General features: G+C 37.1%; 1 protein-coding gene across 2 annotated transcripts in view; it reads left to right on the forward strand.

Moving 5' to 3' along the window:
- Positions 1-12,700, forward strand: part of EXOC3 (exocyst complex component 3) — a 28,735-nt gene extending 16,035 nt beyond the window's left edge. For both annotated transcript variants that reach the window (XM_069778784.1, XM_069778785.1), the window contains exons 6-13: positions 1,721-1,846; positions 3,410-3,510; positions 3,997-4,107; positions 4,828-4,978; positions 6,946-7,068; positions 9,688-9,849; positions 11,173-11,300; positions 11,721-12,700. In XM_069778784.1, coding sequence (XP_069634885.1) covers positions 1,721-1,846; positions 3,410-3,510; positions 3,997-4,107; positions 4,828-4,978; positions 6,946-7,068; positions 9,688-9,849; positions 11,173-11,300; positions 11,721-11,892 — 1,074 coding nt within the window. In that variant the 3' untranslated portion in view covers positions 11,893-12,700. The remainder of the gene's footprint in view (positions 1-1,720; positions 1,847-3,409; positions 3,511-3,996; positions 4,108-4,827; positions 4,979-6,945; positions 7,069-9,687; positions 9,850-11,172; positions 11,301-11,720) is intronic.
- Positions 12,701-13,351: the final 651 nt, after the last annotated feature.

Below are 13,351 nucleotides of genomic sequence, written 5' to 3' on the forward strand. Positions count from 1 at the left end.
ACATTGTTGTATTTATAGTCTATAAATAAAATAAAGCAAAGCTGCTGTTCTGTTAAACACAGAGTGGTTTTCTTTTGCTGGTTTAGATTTTTGGCTGTATTTTCTTTTTCATGCAGAAAATACTGAAACTGCCTATTCGTTTCACAGGATTCAGCCTGATCTTATTTTCTACACATCCCTACTTCTACTTTATTTCCTTTGATGTTGTGTTTAAAACTGTTTATAAACAAAATATAACTAGTTCTGTTTGGGTAAATGAAATTATTTCCTTATTGCAGCTATCAACTTAAATATTGATGGTTAAGTCAATAAAAATGTCTCATTTTGATGAGAAATAAAATGCTAATAGATTTTAACAGATTTGTAATAGATTCCCCCCCCCCCCCCAAGCACCTCTGCTTGAAAAAAGTTCTTGTAAATTATGGTCTTAAGGTGAAAAATGTTGATGTCCCCAGGGCTGCTGGCTCAAAAGATTAATTCTTCTTTGCAAATCATATCTCATTAGAGCAGTTCCATGCTTATGAGGAGAAAAGATAGTACATCATTTCACATAATTGAAGATGGTATTATATGTACTTAGCAGATTCAGCACTTGATAGGCCACTCACTGTAGTCAAAAGGAGAAGAAGAAAACTACAGGTCTGTGTTTGTTTAACAGCCTTTCTTGTACAGGAAGATCGTAAAGCTTTCAGTTTCTTCCTTTATCCTATCTGCTGATAGTTTTGACCAAAAGATACTGATTTAATACATTAAAAAATGTAAACATTTTAAAAAAATAAATATACCTATTTTAGACTTTTTTGCCCTTTCTGCGTATGCCTACTGGTCATGTTTAATTTTGCAGGTAGGGCATGCTAATATACCTGTGAAGTATGAACTTTTATATTACTAGGGGTTTTAACTAAATGTGAACGAAGTGGAAAAGAGGCAGAAACCTTCAACCCTTTGAAAACATAGGGATAATTATTTTAGATAGACAGAAAGCAAATAATCCAATTACATATTTAGTAAACATGCTGTTCTTTACTAACTACTCTTGCAAATATGTCCATGGTATACATGTCACGCAAGTGGTCAGAAAACTGGCTTAATCTAGTTCTAAAAACAGTTGTTCTTAACGTCTCTTTGCTGTATAATGTGCTTGTTGGATGGGAGGAGAGCCAACTATTGTATCTCCATCACTATTTTCTGCAGCACTTAATTTCCAAGAAACACAACTCATTTAATCTAATCCTGGGTTTTTGTCCTCAAAGGTAACAAGCATCAGTTTCCTAAAATGTAGGTAAAAGGAGTTACAAGCAGATACGTGCTAATTTTCCTACGTTGAGTATTACCCTAATTTTTTTTTCAGTTGTTGAAAAACTCACTTTGAAACCTAAAGCCTGAGGCTTAATAAGTGCTTCCAAAGTTAGTAAACATGTTGATTCTGACAAATTGACTTGCTTTTTGGGTTTGGAGCACTCCCCTTTCAAAAAGTGCCTAAACTTGATTCAAACTACATCACTAGTTTACCAGTAGTAACCTTTGTCTTTGTCAATGCAAATTTTAATTTGTATATGTTACCTATGTCCTGTAGGGATGACAAGAGTGGTCAACATTATCTGTTACTATGTGACTCTTCATTATAGAAATGGCTACTATTTCAAATATTGTAGTGGGGTTTTTTGTTGTGTTAAATTAAAAAATCTTTTATTTTCCTTGGTTGCTTTATTTAATATAGTCTAACATCATTGGCTGGCTACGAAAAGCACTGGAGACAGATAAAAAAGACTGGATAAAAGAAACTGAACCAGAAGCAGATCAAGATGGGTACTATCAGACTACGCTCCCAGCTATTGTTTTTCAGGTATAAGAGAACTTGGTTATTGTAGAAAATCTGCAGAAGCAGTACATGGATTTGGGGCAATGGAGGGATGGGAGGGGGAAACCAAACTGTTTGGAATGCCATTGTTTCTATGTCTGTTGCAGTATAGATTTTTTTTCCTGTAGAGTTGTTAGTTGGAGGGGTTGTTTCTTTTGAGGTTTTTATTTGCCTTTTTCACTTTAACACTTAGAGACTTCGTTTGTTTTATGTGTAGATTAGAAACATATCTTTCCCAGCCTATTTAGTTGATATTTGTATTTAGTTAACTGCTTTTACTTAGTAAATTTGTAGGATAAGCTTACCAGATGAGACGTTTATAAGTTATTAGAATATTTTTTGTTAAGATGGTGCTGAGGTAGTTAGGCATGTATTTGTTCCTACAGATTATTCATTACACAAACACCTTAATACTGGAAGGAAAAGTTCTGTTGAAGATCAATAATGTTGCTGTTTAAACACTACTTCAGTCAACATTAATGCCTGTCCAAATTCTTAAATAGCCGCAAAACAGAAAAGATAAAGCTATTTCTAAGATCTTTTAAAACAAACAAACAAACAAAAAAGGTACCACAAAAAAAAACAAAAAAACAAAAAAACAACAAAAAAAAACAAAACACCAACCTCCACCACCCTATTCTTGGTAGTAGAAATGGAGAGTTTTTAAAGTGATCTTTATCAACCAGAAAAATGTCAGCTTATTATGCTTATTTTGTAATTTTTCTTTACAAACATTGTGTTAGGTACCTTCAATGAAAGATAGATGTTCTCTTCTTCCTGCATTTATTTCCCACTTTATTTTTCTCCTGTCTTATACCAGGATTTTTGCTACGTTCTTCCACATTTGTATTAGTGACACGGTTGGCTTCATCCAATCCTTTTCAAAAAGTGTGTGATGTCAAGGAAACTGGTGGCTGATTGGCTCTAGTGTTGTGCTGTCAAAGGCTGCAGTGTTGAGATTGATGTAACAGTGAAACTTTCAAAATCATCTCAGCATAAAAGCAATGTTTCTACCTGGCTTTGCACCCTTCCTTTCTAGTCCCCCTCCTCTCAAACACAGTTCCCTATAGGTCACCTAGATCTTGTACCTAGTTGTGTTTCTAAAGTTTAGGGGGTCCCTTCTACTTCACTAAGGTGAACTTACTACTTTCATATATGGGGAAAGCAAAGGAATTGGAGTTTTAAGGTTATGCATTACTAGCTGCAGGAGCTGAGCCAAGAACTTCGATCCACTGTAAAGCCAAATTCCTACTAAATTAGAAATATTAAGTACTCTTTTTGCTGAAGAATGCATCTGTTTTCAGGATCAGGAGAAAACTGCAGCATATATTAATAGTTGTCAATAATTTATTAATTACACTTATGGAAGTAGTCGTTTTTGGTTTAGTCAGCAGCAATTGTCTGGGCTTGTTTAAAAACAAACAAACAAAAAACCAAAAAGCATATGTAGAGCTGGTGCAATTGAGAGTCTCCAAAAAGACAGGAGTTCTGTCTTTTGTTTACTACTGATAAAGGCCTCTCTTTATAACTAAACTATTTTTAACTTAGATGTTTGAGCAGAATCTTCAAGTGGCTGCTCAGATAAATGAAGATTTGAAAACAAAGGTACTCCTTCTATGTCTTCAACAAATGAATTCATTTCTAACCAGGTAACAATTTTTAAAATATAAATGGTTTATCCTGCCTCAGCCTCTCTTTGTTCCTACAATTCCAATATTTGTTTTTCCTATGATTGTTTCTTTATTGCTTTGTCTGTGTTCTATCACATCCATGCCAACCAAGCCTTTCTTCCTTTTCCTTTTCTTGCTTTCTTTCTCCCTTCCCCAGTTTCACTGCAGAAGGTCTTCTGTGCTAGTGAGTGACACTTTCAGTTCCTCTGTATAAATGGCTCTTATTTTTGGAGTCAGTTCCACTTTCTTTTATATCTCAAATTTATATCTCTTTCTCATAAGGAAGACAGAAAAAACCTCCTTGGCTGGATTCTGCCCAGAACAGATTGACTAAACATCACACAAGCAACAAGCCCTTTGCAAAATACTTCTAAATACCTGACAGGCCCTTGTGGAGCATTTGGTCCTACAGGTGTACTGAAGTTATTTCTGTCTGTTTAATGCCATTCCTTGTATATGTTACAGGTACAAAGATGAAGCACAGTTGTATAAAGAAGAACATCTTAAAAATCGTCAGTATCCTCAATGCTATGTTCAATACATGATTGCAGTCATCAACAACTGTCAAACCTTTAAGTAAGTCTGCATGTTCTTGCAGTATTGTGAGGAACAATAAGTATTGACATTTCATTTGTAATACTACATGTTCCCAGGACCTTCTCTTCTCTTGTGTACAAAGAGGGTTTCAGTTAAGATAGTTTAGCTGACTAAACAAAGACAACAGGTTTAAATGTATTACTGTTCTAAGAGGCAGATACTCTTATGTGATTGCTCTTTCCTTTGGCAAGCCAAGCCATTGCCCCTCACTGGTGAAAATCCACTTGTCATTCCAAGAATTTCATTGCCAAAGAAAAGTTTATCTTCAGCTTTTAGAATTTGAAGAAGTCATCTGAGTTAGTTTCTCTGGAGCCTGCCATCTTCTTACATTTGATCTCTCGCAATGATCAAGGTGAACTGAATTGGAGAAAAGTAATGATAGAGCTTGCTCTATTAAGAATATGAAAACAGGCTTGCTCATGTTTCAGTGTTCAGCAATCCAACCCCATGTTCATCTATATCTGCTGCTATTCTCAAGTCTACAAATCAGCAGTAGTTTGTTACCAACATAGAAGTAGTCTAAGGTGATCACTCTAAAATCATGCTGGAGAGTAAATTAAGGCTTCCAAAGCAAGCAGCGGGCATTATTTCCCCTTGCAAAAATAAGACTGTCTAGTATATCTCTGTGCACTCCAAAAATTTAGTCGCAATGCAATTGTGCATCAGTGGATGATGAAAAACATTTGTTATTTGTCACAGAGAATCTATAATCAGCCTGAAAAGAAAATACTTGAAAATTGAAATGGAAGACACATTGTCAAGTAGTCATACAAGCATGGATGCGACTTTAGACATCATTGCCAAAGAAGGATGCTCTAGTCTGCTAGATGAAGTCTTCATGGATTTAGAGGTTAGAACTTTTTTTCCTCAAAAAAACAGAAGTATTATTTTATAAGGAAAAATAATTCAGGAATGAAGTAATTATGAAGCCTTTTGATTGCTAAACATTTTATATATGGTGTGCTAGCAAAATGTCAGTAAATGTCAGTGTTGTTCTTCAGTGGTATAGTATGCATGTAGGATACTGAAAGGTTGCTTAATTATATTTCACAGCATGACTTTAGGCAGGTGCTTTGTATAAAATGAACATTTTCTAGCAGATTGTTCTTAGTCTTACATAGTTGAGTTCTAAGAATTATTTGGGAAACTACTGCTGATACTAAGTTATCATATTTGTACAGGTGCAGTGTACCTATAATTAAGATAGTTAATTTACTCTAAAGGTGGGCCCTTTCTGACTGATAAATTTCCATGCTTAAGAATTCTAGCTTCTTGTATAGAATCCCTCAGGGAAAAAAAACATCTTTTTATTACTAAAAAGAAATTAGGAGTATGGGGAGGGACGCAGGGAAATCAGAGAAATGGTGGGGGTGAAGAAACTTGCTCTGGGACTTGTTAGATTTGTAATAATATTTTGAACTAATGTAAACACCTTGAATGACTCACATTAAGAAAGATGTGGGAGCAGTGTTTATTTTAAACTTGAAGCTCTTAAGCAAAACCTTTATTTCTCATTAACTGTGCTCATTGATGATGAGAAGACACTCCATCTACCCTAATGACCATTCTTCGAAATTCATTAACCTCAAGCTTCACGTCACTATTATCATTTTTAAAATACCGTGCTCTAATATGTAAAGAATTTTTCCTCTGGGGAGAGCAAAGCGAGACGGGTATATAGATTGTTGTGGTTTAACCCCAGCCAGCAACTAAGCACCACGCAGCCGCTCACTCACTTCCCCCCCCACCCAGTGGGAGGGGGAGAGAATTTGGAAAAAAGGTAAAACTCATGGTTTAGGATAAGAACAGTTTAATAGAACAGAAAGGAAAAAAAATAATAATTATAATAAGAACAATAATAAAATGACAATAATAATAAAAGAATTGGAATATACAAATCAAGTGATGCACAATCCAATTGCTCACCACTCGCTGATCGATACCCAGTCAGTTCCTGAGCAGTGTTCCTGCCCAGCCCCACTCCACCCAGTTTATATACTGGGCATGACGTCCCATGGTGTGGAATACCCCTTTGGCCAGTTTGGGTCAGCTGCCCTGGCTGTGTCCCCTCCCGACCTCTTGTGCCCCTCCAGCCTTCTTGCTGGCTGGGCATGAGAAGCTGAAAAATCCTTGACTTAGTTGTTGCTAAGTAGTGTTTATACTAAAACATCAGTCTGTTACCAACATTATTCTCATACTAAATCCAAAACATAACACTATACCAACTACTGGAAAGAAAATTAACTCTATCCCAGCCAAAACCAGGACAAGATGTAAAGAATACTGGAATTATGTATTGTGGAGTTCTGGGAAAGGACTAAAGTGTATAGGCCACCAAGTTTGGTATAGGCACATGAAGTTTGTGGGGCCATCAAAGAGGAAATACTGAGCAGCCAGTAGCAGTTTAAGAAATCAAGCATGAAGTTGCATTATCACAACAGTTTGAAAGTGCCTCATACTTAAAATTGGAATCACCAACTCTTATGTCAATTTTGTCCTCGGACCTTAACTTTTTTATTTGGCATAGACATTTAACTAGAGAATGTAATAAAGGATTTTAGAGAACTCATGAAACAAATGCTCAGGTTAGTGCACTTGGTTTACATACACACCAGTGTGTATGTCAGGGTAGCGCTCTGTGGCAACTCTCATTCTGACAACTGATCACATCATTTTCCTACACTAACTGCTTATTCCTTTTGAAGGAGTGTAGGTTAGGAGTGTAGGACACTTAAAATTGTCTCCCATTTTTTTGTAACTGCAATGATATGATGAAAGTGTCAAAAATTTGTTCTGATCAATTGTTTACCTTCTCAGCCACATCTCAATGAGCTGATGACAAAGAAGTGGTTGATGGGGTCTAATGCAGTGGGGACTATCTGTGTCACTGTAGAGGATTATTTCAATGACTTTGCAAAAATTAAAAAGCCTTATAAAAAGGTAGGTGCAAAATATTCTATGATACTTTGCTAATGTACTCTGAATATCGTGTTGGTTTGGAATTTCTGAATACTGAATGGAGTTCAGAATTGGAATACAGAAATTGGAATTGATTCATCACTGTAAATGAAAAAATGTTCATAATCATATTGCAGAAGTCTGAATCTAATATTTCTCTCATCTTTTTTTGTGCACAGCCATATAATATTGTCAAAGATCCGAGTTGCAGATCTTAGTCCAGAAAATGTATTGGCACGTTACTAGATTGTATTCTTACCAGCTGGTACTCTTCTACCATTCCTCAGAAGTTTCTACTTAGTTAAAATTAGCTCTTCTGAAAAGAGTTTTGCTGGCCTGTAATTACTTTTTTTATAAATGCACATTCTGTAATTCCTACTTTTAATGTGTACAAGGAGGCATAGTTAAATTGGTGCCATAAGGTTTAACAAATGCATAACTCATGTTTAAAGTGCTGTTAAAGCAGCATAATGTGCTAGGTTAGGTTGTCGTCGTCCGTCCGTCCGTCCCCCCGCCGTGGTCTGTCAAGGATATCTGGATTTCTCTATTATCCTTTAATCTTTAGTATTATTGTACTTGTTTTTACCCTTTATTGAATTAAAGTCAGTTTTGTGTAGTTAAGATAGCATGTCTTAACTGATTCACTAAGATTTAGGAAATATTTGAAGCTAACAAGATCAGGATTTAGGTGAGGTCTTTGAACAAACCCTTACTAAGTAGCAGTGCTTAACAGACAGTCTCAAAATCATACACTTACTCTTTCTTACCTGAACTCCTAAAGAGATAGAGGGGACTGCTCAAAGTTCCTCTAACCTTCAGTATTTGCAGATCCTAGAGGTCTTACTATGTAATTGAAATGATATGCATTTTCAGTCCAGAAGTACACAAAAGAAGTTAGGTCAGTCCCAGGATTAGTCTATATTCATGGAACAGCTTGCTTTTCCAGATTTGGTTTGTTACTGTGAGGTAATAGTGCTTGGCATGAGCTTCTTTAAGTGTTAATACCAACCTCTGCAATCACATATGTTTCAGCATGTAGTGGTTATTGCCACCTTATGGGGAAGAAGATGACAAACACATTTTTTGGCATTCATCATGCCTGCTATTCCACTGTCTCCCAGCATGAAAAAAATCTCCCACGCAAGACACCGTATGTTCTAGCACTGGATGAGACACACTTTTGTTTCCCTGGTTTGGGGTGTGCTTTTTTTCTGGTTTTAAAATATTCTTGGTTAACCCTGTTTTGAAAATCCAATTTTTGATAGTCACACGAACAGAGCACCTGCAAAAAGACTATAGCCCAATGGAAAGTACAATGTTCTGAAACAGGGGGGACCTGGATCTTACAGTCGTTCTGCTTTGTCATTTTCCTCACGTGTAAAGTGAATGCCCTGTCATCGCGCTGTTGGCTGTTCTTGAGTGTTCTTTTTCTCAGTTGTAGTAGAGCTATTCTTCTTCACTTACTTTTTTCAGTGGGATGGGGCATATATGTCAGTCTCCCACAGTATATTCTGTGCAGTTAATTTTCCTCTGTGTAATTGGCATCAATTCCACCAATGCAAGAGAAGCCATCCGTGAACAACCAGTAAACTCCCGTATTTCTGCAGAGTCTTGAGAGCAGGACTTGAAATCATATTTTCTGTGTCCTGGATGAGGGCTGTGACTTCCAATACTTTGCAGTCTATTGTTTTCTCTCTTTTTTTATTTTTCCTTTTCTTTCTTTCATGAAACCTTTCACCAAAATTTTGACTGAAGAACATGTTGATTGAAACTAAAGCTTGATATATACTAATAAAATATGATAAAAAGTTTGCAGCTACCTGTTATGCAGGCTTTTTCTTAATCATAAGTAACTTTGCCACTATGCTTGGGGGGGGGGGGGGGGGGGACACCTGAGGACTTGCATTTAAGGACTCTCCTTACACTACTGTTGAAAAAACATGAAAAGGTTTTGGGGCTTTTTTTTGTTGTTGTTGTTCTTTATTTGCAAACCTCAGCATTACTCTTGCACCAATATCAGATGCTTCACTTAGTAGATGTTTCCTGTAAAAAGACAAGTGCAGAACAGAAAATCAGTCAAGGAAGGTCTGAGAAAGTGATTGCTGCTGGCTCTCCAGGCTTCTTACCAGACTTGACCCAGAGCACAGATAATGTAAGCAAGATTTGCAATGTTTTATGCAATATACTGGAGTTATCTAGCAGAAGCCTCTGTGATGGCTGGTCATTCCTTGACCAGATAATAGAGAGCAAGGCTGCAAGTCCAAGCACAGGTCTGTTCTAAAGATCATCCAAATTATTTCGTGTTTGTTCTTCTGACTTTGGTGCTCCTCAAAAATAATTCAGACATGTCATTAGAGATATCTTGGTTTTGTTGTTTCTAGTAATTGGCACATCCTTTTCATTAGGGAAGGACAGATTTTCATTTCTGTTAGCGTTGTGAAAATCTAAAGCCACTCAAAATGTGTAGTATAAGCAAAAACTGTACTGGTGATTAAGTGCAAATACATATTTCAAAGCCTATTAATTGTTCAAAGACTAAGAATAATGGCTACATTTGCAGGTATCACTGGCATAATCCACCACCTTTTTCTTTTCTTTCAGACAATGACTATTGAGGCCCATCGGAGAGTAGTTGTGGAATACATCAGAGCAATCATGTTAAAACGTATATCTTTCAAGAATGCAGAAGAGAGAAAAGAGGGTGCAGAAAGAATGATCAAAGAAGCAGAACAGTTCAGATTTCTGTTTAAGAAGCTTGCAGCTGTAAGTATTTGCTTTGGGTAATGCTGTTAACCTGGTAATTTAGAATAAACACACACGTTTACTGCTTGGGGAAAATGGCTAGAGTTAGATCTCCATGTCTCCAAAATGTTGGGTGATTTGTGAATATCAAGGATGCCAGCTGAGGGCACAGACAGCGTTTCTGAACACACACAGGCCTGCTGCTAAAGTTCCTGTGCACCAGTTTCTACTGCTTTGTGTTTATACAGCTCTCTGCAGCTGAATATTGGAATGGCTTCACGGAGATAGGTACCCTGAATTTTTAATAGTAAGTGAAAGAAAAAAGCAGTTGTTTGCTAAAAACCAAAAATAATTGGGCTTTGCTTTTCCTGGCTGGAAGAAAGGGCAATACCGCATCGAACAGATGTGGTTACTTACTACCTAAGTAGCATGCAGTGTATTAATTTAGAATCAACAAGACAAGTATATTGACCCCATTTAAAGTGCAGTAGAAAAAAGACAGGCCAAAAAAGGTATTCAAGAAAGAATGTGCAAGATAGGCCTAAAATCAGTACTAAATCTTTTTTAACTGCATAAGGAGCAGGAATCTGCCAGAAAGCTCCTAGGGCCAACAGATGACAAAATGCAGTAAGAATGCAGATAAAGATAAAGCCTGAAAAACTGGGGGTGTGTGGAAGAGGCGGTGTTCATCTCTGCTCACTGTGGAACATGGGGCAACTCCTGCATCAGAGTTCTTCATTATGTGGGATTCTATATAACATCTGTTTCAGATCAAGGCATTGATAGAAAAGGTTATGGAATAAATGAAATGAACAATACCAGATCAGCAGGACCAGATGACCTGGAACTAAGAGCACTAAAACAGTCCAGAGATTAAATAGCTATGACAGTTCAGTTGATCAGTTGTTGAAAGCTGCCTTGGTGGCCAGATGACTAGAAGGGAGCTAATGCAGGGCCAATTTTTAAGTAATGTTTCAGAAGAGATCTGGCTTTCATGTCAGTTATTCCTAATGTTTGTCCTGACACATCAGCAAAAGTCAAAGACTAGAATGTATCGCCATGTGGATAAATACAAAATATTGTTTATTAAAATTATTGTTTATTAAGACATGACTTTACTGATATTCTGAGGGTAGGTCTCTGGATGAAGAACAACAGGGAAAGAGGGAAGAGGCTTATGGTGACAATTCACAAATACTTTGTTTTGTTAATGTCTGAAAATTCAGCTGTTTGAGGAATTCAGCGGCATTGTCAGACAAAATACTAATTAAAGGATTGTTTGTAGATATTGGGGGGGATTGCTTTTGTTTGGGGGAATTTTTTTTTTTACTTTTCGTCTTGCAGGGCTCTGGAGAGGACACTGAAGGACTCTGTGACATCATTGAAGCCATTGCAGAGGTTATCAAGCTAACTGATCCTTCACTGCTTTATCTGGAAGTTTCAACTTTAGTCAGTAAATACCCAGATATCAGGTAATTCTCTTTGCCTTCAAAGTTCAAAGAAAGATAACATCACAGTTTCTTTGTAGTCTTGGGCAAATTTTAAAACAATGTGTAAATGTGTTCATATTTTTCATATTTTAGAGTGTAGCCACTTTCTTATGAAAAATAATGCTAATATAAAATGCATGTGACCTGAACTAGGAGGTACAGCAAAGGAATAATGAAAATACTTCCATTCTGTGTTTTGGGAGGATAAAATACATTTTAGAGTCCTAAGAGCAGCCAAAATAGTACTTTATATTGAGCTGGAAAAGCCAGTTCTGAGTGACAAGAGATCTGATTAAGAATGAAACTGAGTGAAAGGATTGCCAACTAAAGTGATATTTTTGACAAAATCTTACTTGTGTGAAGTTTCCTGCTAATGCCAGTTTTATCATTTTCCTTTGGTAGGGATGACCATATTGCAGCTTTGCTGACAGTGAGAGGCGATGCCAGCAGAGATATGAAGCAGACTATCATTGAGACTTTGGATCAAGGTCCAAGCCAACCGAATCCAAACTATGTGCCAATTTTTAAAGAAATTACAGTTCCTACTCTGACTGTGCCAAAACTTCTTAAATAACTGGCAGCGCTGTGTTTGTGTGTCATCGCTAGTCTGGGATCAACAGGTTTGAAATATTTGAGGGCAAATTTGGCAATGCTGTTCGGAGTAAAGTTCACTATACACTGATACTTGCTAGGCATGTTTCTTTCTAAAGACTTGGATGTGAGGAAATGTAGTAAGATTTCTGAAAGAAGATGGATGTAAAGGTCATGTTTGAAGAATGATGCTTCTACTGGCCAGAGGGCTTTTTACTGACCCATTTGTTAGAGCTGTTTTTGCTGTCAGCAAATACATTTTTCTCGTGGAATATGTTTGCACGGTGCACTGCAATGCCGTATAAAGATGTTTGTACCAAAACCAACAGAACTGTATTAGTGCTGGATATACTAACACGTCGCTTGCAATACCTAAGCAGACTCCTTTAGAACTGTCTTTATATGGCACTGCATTGAGCATATATATATATATATATATATTAATGTCCTCAGTCCACTTTCACATTATACTTTGTGTATGTACTTACTCTGGTGTAAAATAGTTTATTGCAGAAAACTTAATTATGAAATCAGTTTCCTGACTTAAGGGACTTAACGGAATTGCTACCGTGCAGTTTGATTATAGCGTGAATAAAGACACATGAGGTACATTTTTTTTTTTATTGATTCACTAAAAACAGCACATAAAGCACCACCAGTTCAAGAAAACGTTAAAGCATTGCTACCTTTAGCTATGTATTCTTTGCATCCTTATAGATTTACAGATGTAAATCTTTGTTTTGTTTGAAGTGTGAATAAACTTTGGATTTAATAGTTTTCTGAAAACACAAGATACTGTTTTTTATTTCCACTGTATTTTCAGAGTAATGCTTAAGGCCAATTTTCAGTATTATCTGTTCTAATAATAAAATATTATGAGAAAGTTGTGGCTTTAAAACAACTTGATGAAGGACATAATGAAGGCGTTATCTGTTAGTACCTGAACAGGGTTGTCAGAGGAAGATGTGAGCCTACATTGTTGTGGAGTTTCTATATGTGATTTGTTTGGCCTGTGAACACCCAGGCCTTGTGCCGTTCAGGCCTCTCGCTGACTCCTCCTTACGCCAGAAGAGACACGTGCAAGGTCAGCAGTTCGGACAAAGGATAAAACAAAGATTGTGACTTTTTTCATGGACAGGGCCAGCCAGCGTCTCCCAAAGGATGAGGACGGTTCAGTAGAGCACCAAGTCGATAATCTCTGTACCGAAGGAGCTTTAGCGAGGGCTGGCGCCACTCCAGGTCCTGTGGGGTGTGACACTGTTCCTAGAAACTGCAGGTAGGGGAGTGAGTTAGGCTGATTTTTGGAGGGTTGCGTCCAGCCCTCGGTTAAGAACTCACTTAAGAATTATCGAGGCGATACTAATTTGGGTTGTGCTTCAGTCTCAATCCCGTACCTGCAGTTCTTGTCCTGTGTGCGTCTGATCTTCGGTTTCTCTAAGGGG

This window comes from Haliaeetus albicilla, chromosome 3 (assembly GCF_947461875.1).
Source record: "Haliaeetus albicilla chromosome 3, bHalAlb1.1, whole genome shotgun sequence".
Lineage (NCBI taxonomy): Eukaryota > Metazoa > Chordata > Aves > Accipitriformes > Accipitridae > Haliaeetus > Haliaeetus albicilla.